This window comes from Pelodiscus sinensis, chromosome 13 (assembly GCF_052426305.1).
Source record: "Pelodiscus sinensis isolate ZL-2025 chromosome 13, ASM5242630v1, whole genome shotgun sequence".
Classification (NCBI taxonomy): Eukaryota; Metazoa; Chordata; order Testudines; family Trionychidae; genus Pelodiscus; species Pelodiscus sinensis.
The window spans coordinates 2,732,411-2,750,518 of record NC_143064.1 but is presented as its reverse complement, the minus strand read 5'-3'; the positions used below and the strand labels follow the sequence as shown (position 1 = coordinate 2,750,518).

General features: G+C 54.3%; 1 protein-coding gene across 1 annotated transcript in view; it reads right to left on the bottom strand.

Annotated features, from left to right (window-relative positions):
- SLC6A14 (solute carrier family 6 member 14) overlaps positions 1-12,488 on the bottom strand; it is a 52,321-nt gene extending 39,833 nt beyond the window's left edge. The window contains exon 1 of the mRNA XM_025190867.3: positions 12,355-12,488. Within this exon, the coding sequence (XP_025046652.3) occupies positions 12,355-12,468 (114 nt within the window). The 5' untranslated portion in view covers positions 12,469-12,488. The remainder of the gene's footprint in view (positions 1-12,354) is intronic.
- Positions 12,489-18,108: the final 5,620 nt, after the last annotated feature.

Genomic DNA, 18,108 nt, shown 5'->3' with positions numbered 1-18,108 from the left:
GGACAAGCTGGAGAACTGGTCCGAGTCGAGCAGGCTGAAGCTCAAGGAGGAGGAGGGCCAAGCACCCCACGCGGGAGGGAACACCCGGGGGCACGCCCCCAGACCGGGAAATGACAGCCTACGGAAGTGTCCTGCCCACAAGGATCTGGGGGAGAAAAGAGGCCGGCAAATTAAACATGAGCCAAGAGTGTTAACACTGTTGCCAAAAGAAAGCAAACAGCTTTGTGGGATGCATTAGTAGGTGTGTTGTAAGCAAGACATGAGTAATGATTCTTCTGTTCTCCTCGGCGCTGATAAGGCCCCAGCGGGAGCACCGTGTCCTATTCCGTTGCGAAAGGTGTGGGCAAATTGTAGAAAGTCCAGAGGAGAGCAACAGAAGCGGGGAACGGCTTAGAAACCAGGGCCTGTGAGGAGAGCGTTAACCCCAGGCTGGCTTAGTCTGGGGAAGAGGACAGGGCGGGGACAGGAGAACTCTCTTCAGGTCCCCACATGGCTGCTAGAAAGAGCGGCGGGATAAATCGGTCTCCTTGCCCAGGCGGAAGGGCGAGAACGAGTGGGATTCATTGGGAGCAAGGGCGGTTTCGGTGGGCCATTAGGAACATCTTCCTGTTGGGGGTTAAGCGCTGGAGCACATTCCGGGGAGCGTGTGGGGTCTCTGCCTTTTGAGGCGTTGCAGAGCAGGTTAGTCAAACCCTTGTCAGGGTGATCTCGACAGGCCTGCAACAGGCGGGCCATTGCACCAGGGCCCGGACAGTCAGCGGGGCCCATAACTACAGGCCGCTACTGTTGCCATAGTAACAGCAGCGGCAACTGCAGCCCCAGGCCCCTTTGAATTGGGAGCGCCACCGCACCGCTCTGCACGGCTCCAAGGGCTGGGGGCAGATTGTGCCATGGTCTGGGTAGCACTGAAAGCTGATTGCCCTTGGCCCCGCCCCTTCCACTCTTGGCCCCGCCCCTTCCACCCTCAGCCCCGCCCCTTCAGAGAGCACAGTCCCCCTGCCAACACCTTGCTAGACAATACTTAGCCCTACCCTGGTGCAGGGGACTGAACTAGGTCACGTGTTGAGGTCTCTTCTAGTCCTGCATTTCTATTACAAGAGAGGGGCTGTCTACTGCATAGCAAGAGTCCCAGAAGAACTGACACCCTCCTTCCATGAGCTCTGTGCACTTGTTCTCCACCAGCAGCCTAAACACCAGGCTGTAACCAATAGGCTGCACTGTCTTGGCGAGGCGACAGGCTTTTAGCTTTTCTATCGGACACCATCAGTTCTGCCTGCTGTTCTCTTTGTCGGACACCCTCTTCTGCAGTGATTTACCCCGGCGCTTCCGGCTGGAACACGAGTCGGCCACGGCGAGCGCGGGCTGCCCCCTCTAGCTCGTCGGGGAAATGAAATTCAGAACAAACCCGCACGCAGCAGGAATCGGATATGAGCAGCCATGCCAATGTTCAATATTTAGCGCTTTCCCGCCCCGCAGACAAACGCCGTCCCCGGGCCTACGGACGAGTCTGTGAAACCAGACAGGCCTCCAGAGGTGCCAAGGCCTCGCAGCGGCCCTCTCGAACAGGCGCTAAGATCCCCGTGCACCCACCCTGTGGGAGGTTCAAGGGGCCGGGGGGGGGGGGGGCTCTTTATACTCCCTCCTGTGCCTGAATTCCACTGCGAACAATCTGAACCGAGTCTAGGAACTTTCCCCAGACTCCGACACCAGCACGCCGAAGACAAGCCCCTGTATTCTGAGTCCCCGAGGAGTGCCAGGGCACGCCCCCGGACAGAGTACGACTGCCTGCGGCAGCGATCACAGGGAAGGAAGAAAGGAAGCACGCGGCGATTCTGGAGAATGGAGATGAGGTCGATGTGCCACCGTACGGAAGGGCTTGTCTTTCCCAGCACGGGCCTCCCTGTTATCTCATCTAGCCGGCTGCGGGATTTAACCCTGCGGTGCAGCAGAAGCAGCACGCCATCCACTTCAGCTCGTTAGCAAGTGCAAAGTGCCCAGCAGACGTCATGGCATTGGAGCATGGCAGAGGTGAGGGGGCAGGAAATGCCTTTCTCTCCTGGGATGGTTTTCTAGAGGCTGCTTTGGGATTCAACGGCACAACGTAACCGTGAATGGGGCCCATGCCTCTATCCCATGATCCTTTTCTTCTCTGCACTGGCCGTGGGAGAAATGGGAGAGCAGACCGTTCGGTCACGCTCTGCCAGCGAGGGATTGCACACGTCTTGGTGCCCAGGAAAAGGGCAGCGTTTGCTTTCCACTGCTGATAAGAAAAGTTTAGTATCTCCAGTTCCCTCCCACCAGCAGAAAAAATATCCAAGTATCTTAGGATACTTAGGAAGGAACAATCAGTTCCATACATACAAGATGGGAAGCGACTGTCTAGGAAGGAGCATGGCGGAAAGGGATCTAGGGGTCATAGTGGACCACAAGTTGAATATGAGTCAACAGTGTGATGCTGTTGCAAAAAAAGCAAACATGATTCTAGGTTGTATCAACAGGTGTGTTGTAAGCAAAACTTGTGAAGTCATTCTGCCGCTCTACTCTGCACTAGTTAGGCCTCAGCTGGAGTACTGTGTCCAGTTCTGGGCACCACATTTCAAGAAAGATGTGGAGAAATTGGAAAGGGTACAGAGAAGAGCAACAAGAATGATTAAAGGTTTAGAGAACATGACCTATAAAGCCAGGCTTCATGAACTGGGCTTGTTTAGTTTGGAAAAAAGAAGATTAAGGGGGGACATGATAGCGGTTTTCAAATATCTAAAAGGGTGTCACAAGGAGGAAGGAGAAAATTTGTTCCTCTTGGTTTCTGAGGACAGGACAAGGAGTAATGGGCTTAAAGTGCAGCAGGGGAGGTTTAGATTGGACATTAGGAAAAAATTCCTAACTGTCAGGGTGGTCAAATATTGGAATAAATTGCCAAGGGAGGTGGTGGAATCTCCCTCTCTGGAGATATTTAAGAACAGGTTAGATAGACATCTGTCAGGGATGGTGTAGACGGAGCTTGGTCCTGCCTTGAGGGCGGGGGGCTGGACTCGATGACCTCTCGAGGTCCCTTCCAGTCCTATGATTCTATGATCTTTGCACTGTTCTAACCACACCGGCCGGCAATCAGGTGTGACTGGCGGGTGCGCTGGGGGCAGCGGCTCTGCACGGCGAGCCCTCAGTACAACAGCGGGATATGTGATCGGCCCCATTCTTGTTACTGCTCGGAGGCGACGCCAGATGCCCGGTGCCCCGTCAGTTATCGTTGCACGTTTGGGTTGGTCCAGGGATTTCTGCTGTCCAGGGACAGGTCTTGAGCCAGGCAGGTCCTTTCGCATTCCTGGGCAGGATTATCCGAATGTTCTGACACCCATCCAGAGCAGGCAATTTTGGATCTACCGGCCTTGGTGCAATAATTAATGTGCCCATAGTCGCTGTTTGCTACCTCTCCACGTTGGGGCTGACCTCTGGCCCTTCCTGGGTGGACATGCCCAGAAGAAACACTTGCAAGGTCGTTGTAATGCAGCTGGAAGAAGCGGGGACGTCATCCGGGCAGGACATAGCCAAGAACACATGAAGCTGCTCCCACCTTCCTCATGGAGGGGTCACCCAGACCCCAGTAGCATGGGTCAGGGAAAAGGGGGTTTTGACAGCACCCTGCCCAAACAGCACAAGAACAGATGCATCGGCCAACAGATGGCCACTCACAAAGGATACTCCAACTCACCATGGGCGTCCAATGACAGTGAATGGGGGAATTCCCTCCCCTTGGTAGCAGGTTTAAAACAAACCAAAGGAAGTTTTCCTTCACTCAGCGCACAGTTAACCTGTGGAACTCCTTGCCAGAGGATATGGTAAAGACCAGGACTTCCACAGGGGTCCAAAAAGCACTAGATACATTTGTGGAGGTCAGGTCCATCAATGGTTATTAGCCAAGTTCCCTGGCCTCTATTTGTCTGGAAATGGATGACAGGGGAGAGATTACGTGAGGATTCCCTGTTGTGTTCCCTCCCTCTGGAGGATCTGGGCACTGGCCACTGTTGAGGCAAGAAGGGTTACAGAACCTCGACAGTGAGATTGGTCTTGCTCCTGTCCTGCTGACTCCTCTCAGGGTGCCCTCACACTTTCCAAAGCAGCGAATTAGGCACATTTGCGATACTGTCACACTCCCGGAGCTGAGCCTTTCACAGATGTATTCAATCAAGAGACACTCAGGGGCTCTCGCTGATTTACGTCTCTGACCCTCTACAACACTCAGCTTCCACTAGTGAGGTGAGAAATCAGCGGTTGCAAGACACCTGCGCTGTTGCCCCCGTCGCTTGCCAGGCCCTGGGGACTGGTTTCTGCAGCACTGCTATGAGCTGAGTTCCGTGCATCAGGATGATGAAGGTTTAATGGTGCACAGACAGCACCGTGCTTAACTGAACCTTGTATACACAGAGCGTTCCAGTGCGGAGGACGCTGAAGACGTGTGGGATTGCTTGCAAACAGAGACCTCGATTGTTCCTGAGATTGGAGCCTTGGAAACACGTCGTCTCAAGGTGGAAGGATAATGTCAGATAGCTTGACTTAGAATTATAATACATGCTAAGTGATATTGCTGGAAATCCTTCACAAAGAGCTGCTGTGTGTTACAAGACAATGGACAAGATGCTGAAGATCAATTTCAGTTTAGAAAAGGGGAGACTAAGGGGGGGCTAGGATAGAGGTCTATACAATCATGACAGCTGGGGAGAAAGTGAATAAGAAAAGTTATTGACTTGTTCCCACAATATAAGAACGAGGGGGTCGCCAAATAAAATGAATACATAGCAGGTTTAAAACAAGAAAAAGGAAGTTTTTCTTCACACAGTGCAGTCAACCTGTGGAACTCCTTGCCAGGGGGGGTTGAGAAGACCAGGAGTTTAACAGGGTTCAAAAAAGAACTAAATACATTCATGGAGATTAGGTCCATCAATACGTATTAGCCAGAATGGGGAGGAATGGTGTCCCTCGCCTCTGTTTGTCAGGGTCTGGAGATGTATGACAGGGGAGGGATCACTTGATTATTCCCTGTTGTGTTCACTCCCTCTAGGGCATCTGGCATTGGCCACTGTTGGCAGACAGGATACTCGGCTAGATGGATCTTTATTATGGCCTTTCTTATGTAATTTGATGCAAAATTAATTTTAACTTTAACCCTATAAATGGTTCAGGCCGAAGCGTTGGGTTTATTAATTGCACCATTGCAGATTTAGATTAATTAACCTCATACCATTTGGCTCTGTTAAGGTCTATTGCATTAGCCTCTTATTGAACCATACCATTATGTATGTTTGTATTACTGTTGTACTGACCAGCACCGCATGAAGTTGGGTGCCATACGTGGCGACACACCGTCTCTCGAGTTATTTTTCTTATGGTACAAGCCAACGTTCAGTCTTGAGCAGACGTTACGTTGTTGGTCCCTTTTGTCTGGACAGAGGCAGTGGAGGGGAAGCTGTTGGAGGAGCAGGAGAGATTTTGCTCAGTCGCCTTGTCCTCTGATTTGAGTCCGCCGTGCTCAAGATGGAGTTGCCCACTGGAAACTGACTCAAGGCTAAAATTCGGAAGAGACGAGGTTAGCCTGCATGCTGTTTGCCCACCTCTGGGCTGGGTCATGGGGGGGAAAGGTTCTGCTTAGAATGTACCTAGATTTCACATCACTGATAGCTCTTCTGCTGGCCAGCCAGCCTGCAAAGGGTCACATGAGTGCCAGAAATGGACATGGGCATCAGAAGACACGTAGTTTTCCTGCCAGTGTTACTAACGTGACTCCCACCTGAAGCCAGGGCAGATGAAGGGAGGTGGGTGCTGATTGCACACGCATTGACCGTGACAGCTGGGCGCTCCCTCTGCAGCCAATCACAGTGCTGCTATGGGTCCCTCTGCAAATTCTGGGCATGCAAGTGCAGTGAGCAACACTGCCCTCTCCCGGGAGACCCCCTTGGTTTGGACTATCTGAGTAACCACGTGGCCCCCTCACTAGCCTCGCTTGCCCATCGCCGATGGAGTAGGAATAGTCCCAGCAAAGAGTTAATTGTGATTGGCCAACATTTCTCTTTTATAAACCTAAGTGCTTATAATGACCTGGCTGCATCCACGCACCGCATTGCTTTGCTGGCTGCGTTTCAAGTTCTGTGTCCGACCAAACCTGTTAAACCAGTATCAGGATGCGCCAAGTAAACGGAGGGGAAAAAAAATCTGATCTTGGTATAAAGACGATGTGTCTAGTAACTGAGCGCTGGCTTTGCCTGTGCATTACACTGGCCTTTCGGACCGGGGGCCTTGTTCCTGATGCACACCGCGTAGTGACTGAAACGTGGCGACATTCCCAATCTTCCTACATGTGGCGATTTCAGTCCCGGGCTGATATCCACCCAGTGAAGGCTAAAGGAACAGCTATTTCACCAGGACCTCGGCTACCTGTCTCTGGCTGGTTTTAACGAGCAAGGCATTTCAGGGCACAGGGCCCATGGCTCTACGATAACGGATGAGCTGCCATGCGTGGAGAGAAGACTCAGAGTCCTGCCAGGAAATCGGCAGTGACCTCCAGTCTAACTCTTGAGATGTAGGCTCTCAGGGTTCCATTCTAGCCCACATCTATCCAGCACCTCGGTACCCCATTGCCAGTCCCAGACTAGGCAACCCACCTGGGAACGTGTATGTATCTGTGGACATTATTCAATCTGAGTGGTGTTACCTCGTCTCTCCACTGTGCTTTAACGATACTGATCACGTCAGAGTTCCCACCGACACTCGGAGGGGTTCTGTTGGACAATCAGGCCCAGAATGATCAGAACTACTGGTCAGCTGGGGACCCCGCCGTGTCTGGTGGCAACATCCACCCTTAGGAAAAGCTTCCGAACCTGCCGTGGTTCCGTTCACGGTTAGCAAGAGCCCAACGAGGGTCGGTAGAGACAACACAAGCCTCTGAGCCGCCCTAGACTCATCCCGTCCTTTGCAAAAGGACCCAAAGTGTCAATCACCCGCAACATCCTCCCCATCATCACCCTCCCCAGTGGCCATCACCCTGGCCTCTCCCACAGCCGGCGGGCCAGGAGGCAGCTGCTATGGTATGCGAGAATGATGCTCACTATGTCTATGCCTCGCCAGCGAATAACTATGGCTGCCGGCTACATGGCTGACCTCTGGCTTAGTCTTTTTCACTTAACGAGACAGCAGCCTGGTACACAAATGCCATATCACACACCAGACGAGACAGGGCAGCCCTCTGGAATAGAAAGAGCATGTGAGGGACACTGGCAGGAGAGGGCAAAAGTCACTAACTCCCCATGGGTGTGCCACCACAGCATGGCCCATACCCAGCCTCAGTTTTGGATTCCACCCATGATGACTGCTAATAACCGGCTCCGCTGGGCAGAATATTAGGAGTTCTGGGCTGCCAATTCATCAAGGTTTTAAACCGACCCGGGAATCCCGGGCGGGATGGAGGACTGCAGAAGAGTTGGTTCTGGCCGGTGGGACCGCAGAGGCGGTAGGAAGAAGTAAAGCAGGACAGACGAGCGAGACGAGGAGGACGCGGAGACCATCTGTGGAGTACGTTTACAGGGAGGCTGCAAAAGGAGTAAGGTCGATGTGTGTTGTGCAAACTCTTCATACACATCACCTTGTCCTCCATGCCGTGAAAAACCAGAGTTCCTTGCAGGCCAGAAGTCTAAAGTTTTGACTCTGATGGTGGATTACGATCAATGCTTTTGAGTGATTGCTACGAGTGATTTGCAATTAGATAGAAAAAGAGGCACACTGTGTTTGGAAAGACGGAGTTACACGCAGGCGGCCTTCCTTACCCTCGCCGATGACTGGCTCACATCAAGAAGGGATTGAAACTGAAACTCTGATGACTTGGCTTTTAAGAGCTCAAACGTATAAAATCCACATCTCTCCGCTTTCCCTGGGCTGAGATGGTAAGAGGGTTTCTGGAGGTGCGCGCGCTCCTATTGCGTTCCTGGAATCCAGTCTCTCTTGCTATAAACCTGGGCAACCAGGTAGGTGTCCCATCCATTCTGGTGTCCTGCAGAGGCTGAGTGTGTGGCTGGTTTGTCTCACTAAGAACCAGAACTTTTAATTTGCCTGGATGCTATTTGCCCTCTTAGTTGTTCTATTTCACTTTTTGCAGACTGCGAAACTAAACATTAACCCAAATTTCAGAGCTTGAGAGACATCAGCGGGAGCAGGACAATGGCATTCTAGAAGGACCAGACCGGTTCCAGAGGGCGCAGAATGTTCTAGAACATTCTAGAAGCACAGGCCTGGGTGAGTCACCTCAGCTTGCCCCATAGCGAGGCAGGGAAATCCCCCATAGTCCGGGATCAGCCTTCTAGCCTGTTTGTGGGCCAGGAACAGTGGGGCACAACGCTCAGGGACAGCGCGCTTTGAACTCTACACTATGGCCGGGCTCCTGCAACGAGCGATCATGGCGTGTCGCTTGCCATGCACAAGCAGCTCCTGAAAGTCCAAGAGGGCGAACGCTCTTCCCTGTTGGCAGCCCGGGAGCCAGTGTGTAATCCAGGCCCCCCATTTCCTATCCCAGCTCTGCTCTTGCTCACAGGCATCGGGACGCCACACATCGGGTTCCCGCCTCAGAGACGGCCCCGTTCATGTGGCCAAATGACCTTACAGCACTGAGGGAACCTCAACCCATCACATGTGCTTTGGATGCACCGTGGAAGACCAGGGACGCCGTGCTCACCGCGCAGCAGCACTTCCTGCGAGGAGGCAGTCTTCGCCCACCCTCAAGTCTGGTGTCTTTAGCACTACAGACGACATCGCTCAGCGCCGTTCACTGAACACAGCCGTGAAGAACCAGCTCTCCACTTTCTCCTGCGTCGGGGAGCCTTCCCGTTTGTGCTGCACACCAGGCTGCAGTGCTAATCGCACTTGGTGCGGCGCCTCGAGCACCGGGATCCAACACGTTTAATACAGCCGGCCTTGAGAGGGAGTTGGTGCACTCCGGGGACCTGGCCGGGTGGAAGGTAAGGGCCCTGAGCTTCTTCACACCTTTCTTCTTGGACAGTCCCAGCGTGGGATGAGGGGCACCCACAGACCCCGCAAGACTGGGAATCCTGTGAGAGCTCTGTCCTCTGTCCCCTGAACTCTAACGCACCCCGTGCCTATAACTCAAGCATTCGCGTGCCGCTTCTTTGGCAGTGCGCCAAACGGTGCTATTTTGGGGCAGCCCATCGATAGGAAATTTGTGGGCTCACCCAAGTACCGGACAGCGCCTCTCCCAGGTGGTGGAGGAGCAAGCAAAGCCATAGAGGCTACTTCTCCAAGGGGGCGTTTACACGGCAGGGCTTAACTCGAAATAAGCTACACAAGTCGAGCCACCTCCATTGCATAGCGTGTTTTGAAATCGGGAGTGTCTACGCAGCACTTATTTGGAAGGAGAGCTCTCTTCCTCCGACTGCCCTGACTCCTCGTTCGAGGAGGGTCCCAGGAGTCGAGTCAGACGTCCTCCAGCTGGACAGGATTGTGACGCTGTTTCGAAATAGCTGCCTGCTGTGTGGACGTGGACTACGTTATTTCGGAATAGCGCTGGTTGTTTTGAAACAGTGTTGAGTGTAGACATACTCTCAGTGGCTGCAATAGCCCCTCAGTCCCAACCAGGACCTGGCACGAAGGAGAACGAGGTGACCCATGCCACGCCGAGGCTTCCCGCCTTGCTCCACCTGCAGCGGCAAAACTTGAAATTTCTCAGGTCTTGGGAGCCAGCGCAGAACGTGGCTCTGGCCACATAGGAAGCTGTACTCCCTGTGCGGTCCCTAAATCCATCCCCCTCGCTGCTGCTTTGGTTCCACTGAGAGCAAGCTGTGGGAAGGGGAGGCTTGCAGGGAGACGGGGAGCAAGACTTGGCCATAATCACTAGTCCGATGTGCTTTGGTTGGGAAGCTGTCCGGAGCCAGGCCACTCGAGGCAGGGACGACGGCAACAGCGACTTGTACGTTAAGCCTTTAACGCCCACTTATACTAGTTCAGCTGGAGGGGCGGAGCTTTGCAGGAGAAATCGCTGTGCTCCAGAGCGTCAGTCAAGTGAAAGAGGCCAAAACCAGACCAACTGAAGAGCAAAATAAAATACGTTTGGTAGCAAAACCCTAAGTTCTTTCAATCAGCCCGTCCGTGGGAGGCATCGAGGCCTCGTGGATGGAGCAGTGGGCGGAGGCGCCGGAGAGCTGGATTCTAGTCCTGGTTCCGCCCTACCTGCCGGGTGACCTTTGACAAGACATGTCACCTCCCAGCCGCACGACAGTGACACTGCCCTCCCTTGTAAAGAGCTTGGAGAGCGGCTAATGACTGGCGGATGGGGTTAGTACATGCCGAGAGCCGAGTGTCCGCGGTCTGCCGGCCCCACCCACGCCCGCCGGGCTGGTGACGCAGACAAAGCTGGAGCTGTTTGTGATCAGACAGTTTTTCTTGGGTGTGTTCGGTACCCTCGAAGGCAGGCCCACGGACGGGGGCAAAGGAGGCATTTCGCCTCCGGGCCGGCAATTCAACAGGGCCTGGGGCTCCCAGCTGCTGCACTGTAACAGCAGTGGCTAGAGCCCTGGGCCCTTTAAATCTTCCCCAGAGCTCCTTGCCATGTGCTCCGGGTGGCTCCGATGGCTGCCTGGAGGGTGGGCGGGCCAGCATGGCGCACTCCGGGGGCACTGAGGGCTGGCTGCCCCCAGCCCTGCCTCTTTTGAAAGCACAGAGCCACCCACCTTCCTCGGGGTCCCGGCAAGCCTGTTGCCCTCCCGCCTGAAGGTTCTTCCAAAAGACTCTTGTATAAAGCACCCACGCTCCTTGGGGGTATTTGTGGCCAGTGTTGGTGCCTGGGAAAATGCATCGGGCAGTGAAAGGAAATCGCTTGCCACTCCGTTCGCCGGGCAACTTCTGCAGCTTCAGAAGGAGACAGCCGGGCTTTCAAAGGGCCCGGGTTCAACCAGCGCATCCCTGCCGCCACAGAGGGTGGAGACCCGGATGGGGAGCGAGCGAGCGAGCCACGCCCTGCCCTGGCTGGAGGAAGGGAGCTCGTTTGACTCGCCGCAATGGAGAACGCTTAGCTTGCGCCCACCCTCCTAATGATAGGCCAAGCATAGCTGGTGCACACGCCCCGTCAGAGCCGTGCCGGCATGAGGATTGGCTGCCGAGGTGTCCATCGTGGAGATGAAAGAGGCCCAGATGTTAATAGCCAGCATGACAACAGTACAGCTCTCAGCTCTATCGGGCTCTCCACAATCCGGCACTCTTATTAATGACCCAGAAAACACCCAGGAATCCTCACAGATAAACAGATGGCAGAACGAGGCGCAAGGGGCTCACACTGCAGTGGGGGAGGCCTAGGTTGGAGATTAGGAAAAACTCTTTCCTTAAGCGGGTGGGGAAGCGCTGGGCTGGGTTCCCTAGAGAGGGGGTGGAATCCCCATCCCTAGAGGTTTTGAAGTTCCAGTTTGACACAGCCCTGGCTGGGTTGATTGAGTTGGGGTTGGTCCTGCCTTGGGCTGGGGGCTGGACTCGGTGACTCCTGAGGGCTCTGCCCACCTGGGTTTCTAGGATAAATCTTGCCAGTGGCTCAGAGCTTGAGAGTGGCAAACAAAGGAGAGGGCAGGTGAACGAGGAGAGAAACCATGGAGGCATGAGTGAACCGGGCGCGAGCAAAGACGGTGCACGGGCATATGGCTCCATGGAAACGTGTCCATCTAGGAGCAGAGGAACCAGGCCACGTTTCCACACGGGGGACTCTCGCCTGGGCAGCAGGGCGCTGAAAGAGACGCCGCATCCTGGGGGATGAACAGCTCAACAACAGGGCGGCAGCCAGAAAGGCGAATACGACTGGTGGTTGGGTGTGTAAACAGGGAAACTCGAGTAGCAGCCGAGCGGTTACTTGACCTCCGTGTTTGGCCCGGGCGTTCAGTCCACTTCAGTGTGGGCGCCCACCACTCAAGCAGGATGCTGGTAAGTTGGAGCGGGAGCAGAGAAGAAACTCGCAAACAATGAACGGATTAGAAAAAGCCTGCCTTCTAATGACAGACTCGTAGAGCTCAGCTTCTCTGGCTTCCGAGCCTGGGTATCTCCGTGGGGAACAAATACCAAATACCGGGTTCTGCCGAGTTGCGGAGAAAGATGTAACAAGATCCACAATCCGGGCTGGGAAGAAGGCTTGTGCTTTTACCAGCGAGGGCAATTAAACCTGAGGGCCGGGGCGGCTGCTCCGTCACAGCCACGGGTCAAATCGACAGGGGGCGGTTTTGTCAGAGCTCTGGGAACTGTCTGTGCTCTCCAGGGGGACAGACCAGATGAGCACAAGGGGCCCTTCTGGCCTTGGACTCTGGCTCTATCTAACCAGGCACCTACTTGCTTCCGTTCCCGAGTCTTGGCTCCCACCGGTCTCGAGCGGAACCAGCCTCTGAGTCCGCCTTCTCCCCACCCATGAGAGCACGGGCCCCACTGCAAGCTGCCGAGACCCATCCCCCTGGCCGCGCAGCCTGTGCGGGTGAGCCCCACGCTGGCATAAGGGGAGAGGCGCCTCATGCAAATGACTCATTGTAACCCACATGAATGCCCCATGAGGTAGGCCCTGGGGAGCAGTGTCCTCATCACTCCCGTCGCCCGGGGATCCCGAGGTGCTAAGGCGGCTGGCTGGTGCAGTGCTGCCCTGTCGCCGCCTCCGGGCGTTCCTCAACACGCTCGAAAACGTGCGGTCTGCTCCCTGGGCTCTGGGCGAACCCTACGGAGAGTTCTCCAGAAAGAGCCCTTCTTTTCCCTCCCCAGCGAGCTGTAAGGGCCCTGGAGTGGGACCCCTGCCCCACACACAGCCGAATGGCTCCCTGCTTGCTGCGACTCACGGCTGCCTCCTCCGTGGGCGCATGGCCCCTGGCTTTGTGACTCTGCAGAGCTCATTCATTACCTCAAACCAACCCAACAATGGAAGCAGCTGCTGCCTGTGTGTGACAAGCTCCTCAGCAGGGGCGAAGAGGCAGGGTGGGGGACCCAGGTGGGGGACCCTCCCATATCCACATGCCGACATACACCTGCTGTTAACGCCGGGGGCGGGCAGTCATTTTTGCAGGGTGGCCACTTTGCAAATTTTGATCTGCACTTGCGGGCTGGCTCCGCCCCCTGGAAGAGGCAGGACTTCAGACGGAAGGGGCGGGGCCTCAGGTGGAAAGGGGCGGTTCCCTCTAGGCACCACGCACCGCTGGCGGGGGGAGGGAGCCATTTTGAACAGCGAATGATTTGGGGCACTCCCTGCCCCCAGGTCTCCATTGGCCTGGGGGCAGGGGAGCAGCACGGTGGGCTGTGGCCTGGATCAGATGGCTTGGTGGCCCATGGGCTGTATCTTGACCACCTGTCGTTTGCTCGCTCCGGGTCATATCTGCACATGCCGTTACTCAGCAAAGAAATCTGTCCGGGATCCACTCCTGGGAGCGGGGGAGGCTAAGCTGCCTGGTGACCTGCAGCCAGACCTGAGCTTGACTAAGATTCTCAAACACGCCTAGGGATGTGGGGTCCCTCAGCTCCGGGCAACACACGTGAAGGAGAATGTGCTGAGTTCCCACGCTCCACAACTCAAGCTCCTGCGAGGCCCACAGGATCACGGGCCACGCTCCGAAAACGACACCTCTCGGCTTTCAGTCAGGCTTCCCAGCGGGACCGGGAGTGGGAACGGGGCTGTGTGCCAGTCCGTGTGGTTATTTCAAACACTGCGGCGAGATGAATGTCTTGTTCCTTAGTCCCTAGACTTAGCAACCTGTTTAACTGTGAAGTGTTGAAACAACAAACCACCTCTATACCCAGAACAGGCCACTACCAGGATGTACAGTTAATCATTACGAACCCCCACAGCTGTTTGGAACAATTAGTAACAAGCCCATTTGCCCTTTAAGGAATATTTTGTCCAATTTCTCCTTCTGATTTTTTCCTCAGATCCCCTCAAGGCTTTTTAAGGTAAACGGTTCAGAGGATCACACGGGAGTCTAACTCAACAAGTATACATCCGGTGCCGAGAAAATAAATCCCTTCTATCCCTTTAAATAAACACCGCCGCTTTTTCCTTTTGCCCTGAGGAAAAGGTATGTACAGCCCTTATAGAACACACAAGAGCTTCCAAGAGAGCCGTGGGAAGGGGGCTGGACTTGATGGTCTTTAAGGTCTCTTCCAGCTCTATGGTTCTATCATAATCACTACTCAGGGACCATCTGCAGAAGCTGGACTCTGCTACAGACAGTGTCCATGGAGATGTAACTGTCAACAGGGTGACACTGTTGCAAAAGAAGCAAACACAATTCTGGGCTGCGTTAACTGGTGTGTTGTGAGCAAGACGCGAGACGTCATTCTTCCGCTCTGCTCTGCGCTGGTTAGGCCTCGGAGTCTTGTGTCCTGTTCTGGGCGCCACATTTCAAGAAAGATGTGGAGAAATTGGAGAGGGTCCAGAGAAGAGCGACAAGAATGATGAAAGGTCGAGAGAACATGAGCTAGGAGGGAAGACTGAAAGAACTGGGCTTGTTTAGTTTAGAAAAGAGAAGACTGAGAGGGGACATGATAGCAGCTTTCAAGTACCTAAGGAGGGAGGAAAATTGTTCATCTTGGCCTCTGAGGACAGGACAAGCAGCAATGGGCTTAAACTGCAGCAAGGGAGGTTGAGGTTGGACTTTAGAAAAAACTTCCTGCCAGTCAGGGTGGTTAAACACTGGAATAAATTGCCCAGGGAGGTTGCGGAGTCTCCATCCCTGGAGATATTTAAGAGCAGGTTAGACAGACACCTGGCAGGGATGATCCCGACCAGGCATGTCAAACTGGCGTGTGGCAGGCTGCATTCAACTCCATCCAATTTTTTTGCGGCCTGCCAGTACATTTTTATAAAGGAATAAAGTGTGGCCCACTGGCCGCTCGGAGCACATGCCTGAGTGCAGATCCCAGCCGGCCAGGCCGCTCTGCACTGGCCAGGCCGCTCTGCACATGGCGCCCAGCACGTGCTCATGGCTCGCCAGGCCGCTCTGAGCATGGCGCCCCAGTGTGCCTGAGCAACGGCGACTCTGGGACCCAGGTATTAGGTTGGGGGGTTGGGAGTGCCTGGTTGTGGGGGAGGGGAGAGGCATTGGATGTGGGGGGAGCGAGCTCTGGGGTAGGGGAAGGCATTGGGTTGGGGGGGCCTAGTTCTGGGGGAGGGAGAGGGGGGGGGGAGGGGTTAGGTTGGGGGACTGGAGTGCCTGGCTCTGGGGTAGGGGAAGGCATTGGGCTGGGGGGGGGGGCTAGCTCTGGGGAAGGGGGAGGGGGAGGGGGAGGGGGAGGGGTTAGGTTGGGGGACTGGAGTGCCTGGCTCTGGGGTAGGGGAAGGCATTGGGCTGGGGGGGGCTAGCTCTGGGGGAGGGGGAGGGGTTAGGTTGGGGGACTGGAGTGCCTGGCTCTGGGGGAGGGAGGAGGCATTGGGTTAGAACGGGGTATGGGAGTACCTGGCTCTGGGGGTTATTTTGTTAATATTTTGTTTTTTATATATTTATTCCCAAATAAAATCACAAAATGTATATTAATTTTATATCAATAAATATATGTTAATTTTTTGCAATTGCACGAATAATTATATGCTTATACAAAATCTCAACTTGCAAAGTATCTGAAATTTTCACAGAAGCTTGTTCTATTTGATTAGCCATGGTCTATACTTGTTTTTATTTCAACAAAACAAGTTACGTATCATAAAAAATTAAAAAGTACCTTACATTTATATTTAAATTAAAAATGATTTTATATGAGCAAATAATTTTACACATCAAATGATTGTATTATATTAAAACAAGACCTGAAAAACTATTATAAAATCTACCTAAAACATAATCTATAATAATAAATAATTACAACTTTCCGATAATGTATTTTTTCTTTGGTGGCCTTAAAAGCGATCAGTTTTCATTTGAGTGGCCCTCAGTAGGTTTCGAGTTTGACATGCCTGATCTAGACGGTGCTTGGTCCTGTCGCGAGGGCAGGGGACTGGACTTGATGACTCTTGAGGTCCCTTCCGGTTCTAGTGTGCTGGGATTCTAGGATTTGACAGGGGCGTGCTTGTCTACAATCAGCAGATAAAATAAAGTTTACAGATACTAGCTTCACATTAACACAATTTCCCCTGCCAATTGCTCTTTTGTCTCTTCCATCGATTTCCCCTTTCAAAGGCTCAGATAACATGTTTTTATGACCTCTGCATGTTTGCTGTGACTTACCACTGGTTGGCTTTGGGAACAGGTCCTGATCCCTTGATAAGCTAAACTCCCGCTTGCTGCACGCCCTTTCCTCTTGGGTCAGAGATGCACCAGAGCAAAGGATGGTGATGTTAGCAGAGCGGGCCCAGGCACATGGGTGGCTGGAGCTCCAGATGGCCAACCCAAACTCTGAAGGCATCTCCGAGGATATGCTCCTGCCTTGGTGCGGTCTCTGGGCCTTGCTCCATGCCACGTTTAGCTACTAGTTGCGGGTGGCGTTACAGATGCGAAGTGGACATGTCTCATTAGAAGCTGCATCTCTTCCTGCCACGCTACAGACCCATCTTTTCAGCCTCAGACTGAACATAAGAACGTGAAAATGGCCAGACTGGGTCAGACCAAAGGTCCACCTAGCCCAGTGGCCAATTGCAGATGCCGCCAGAGGGAGTGAACAGAGCAGGAACCATCAAGTGACCTACTTCCCGTCACCCCTTCCCAGCCTGTGACAAACAGAAGCCACGGACACCATCCCTGCCCAGCCTGGCTAACAGCCAGTCATGCAACGTGCCACGGCACAACGAGAACGAGACGAGAACCGCAGGCGCCGATGGGTTTTCCGTAGCACCCATGGACACGGCTGCAGCTGAAGAGGAAGGGACTGCCAGCCTGAAAGCACCAGGACATTTCTTTTTACATTGGACACAGGCACATTAGCCAACGAGATGCCGGCCCTGGTGTCATTAGCCGGAAAAGGGAAAAGCCCAGGTAGGAGAAGGTGAATCCGTAAAACTCAGGACTCCGTGGTGAGCGTATCTCCCGCAAGGGAGTGTGGGAACTAAGTGAGCAAGCAAGTAACTCGGGGAAAGGTGAACTGTGTGTTACGGGGGAGAGTGCGGCCTTTACTGGGCGTGCAAGTCTTGGTCTCAGCAGGAGGGGGCACTCTCTCTGGAGGGGTAAGAGAATGGAGGGAGAGCCTTCGGCTGTCTACCAGGGGGCAGGGGAATTCTCCACCCCCACCGTGTTCCCCTAGGACAGTGCCCGGTGCTCCCAGGCAGGGGCTGACAGAGGAGCTGGCTCGGCTCCTTGCTTCGAGCACCCCTGAGAGGGCAGAAGAGCCGACCAATGGGTGCGCTCAATGGCCATTGTGGGAAAAAGCCAGAACGCGTTGCTTTTGTGAATGAACATGCCAGGGGAAGGGAACATTTCCCACGAACACCTAGAAGAGGAGACGCTCCGGGAGCTGGTGGCAGAGGAGCCCTTGCCGGAGCTGCACACGGCCCGCTGGAACCAGACGTAGCATCCACCAGCACCAGTGATCTCATCAGCCCCTCTCCCCGGCTCTGATCCCAGTGGCCTCCCTCTCCACTCCTCTGCAGACACCCTGCTCCTTCCGTGATCCGGGGGCTGGAGCACATGACCTATGAGGAGAGGCTGAGGGATTGGGGCTTGTTCAGTCTGCAGAAGAGTGAGGGGGGATCTGAGAGCAGCCTTCAACGCCCTGCAGGGGGGTTCAAAGAGGCTGGAGAGAGGCTGTTCTCAGTGGGGGCAGATGGCAGAAGAGGAGCAATGGGCTCAAGTTACAGTGAGGGAGGTCTAGGTTGGATATTAGGAAAAACTATTTCCCTAGGCGGGTGGGAAGCGCTGGGCTGGGTTCCCTAGGGAGGGGGTGGAATCTCCATCCCTAGAGGTGTTTAAGTCCCGGCTTGACCAAGCTCTGGCTGGGTTGATTGAATTGGGGTTGGTCCTGCCTTGGGCAGGGGGCTGGACTGGATGCCTCCTGGGCTCTCTGCCAGCTCTAGGATTCTAAGGCTTCCTGACCCATCCCAGAACCTGCTCTCACCGAGTTTCCCTCCCTTCCCTGCGTGCCCTTCCCACCCACGATCTGCTCTGGGGAATCCCAGGGTGCATTCCC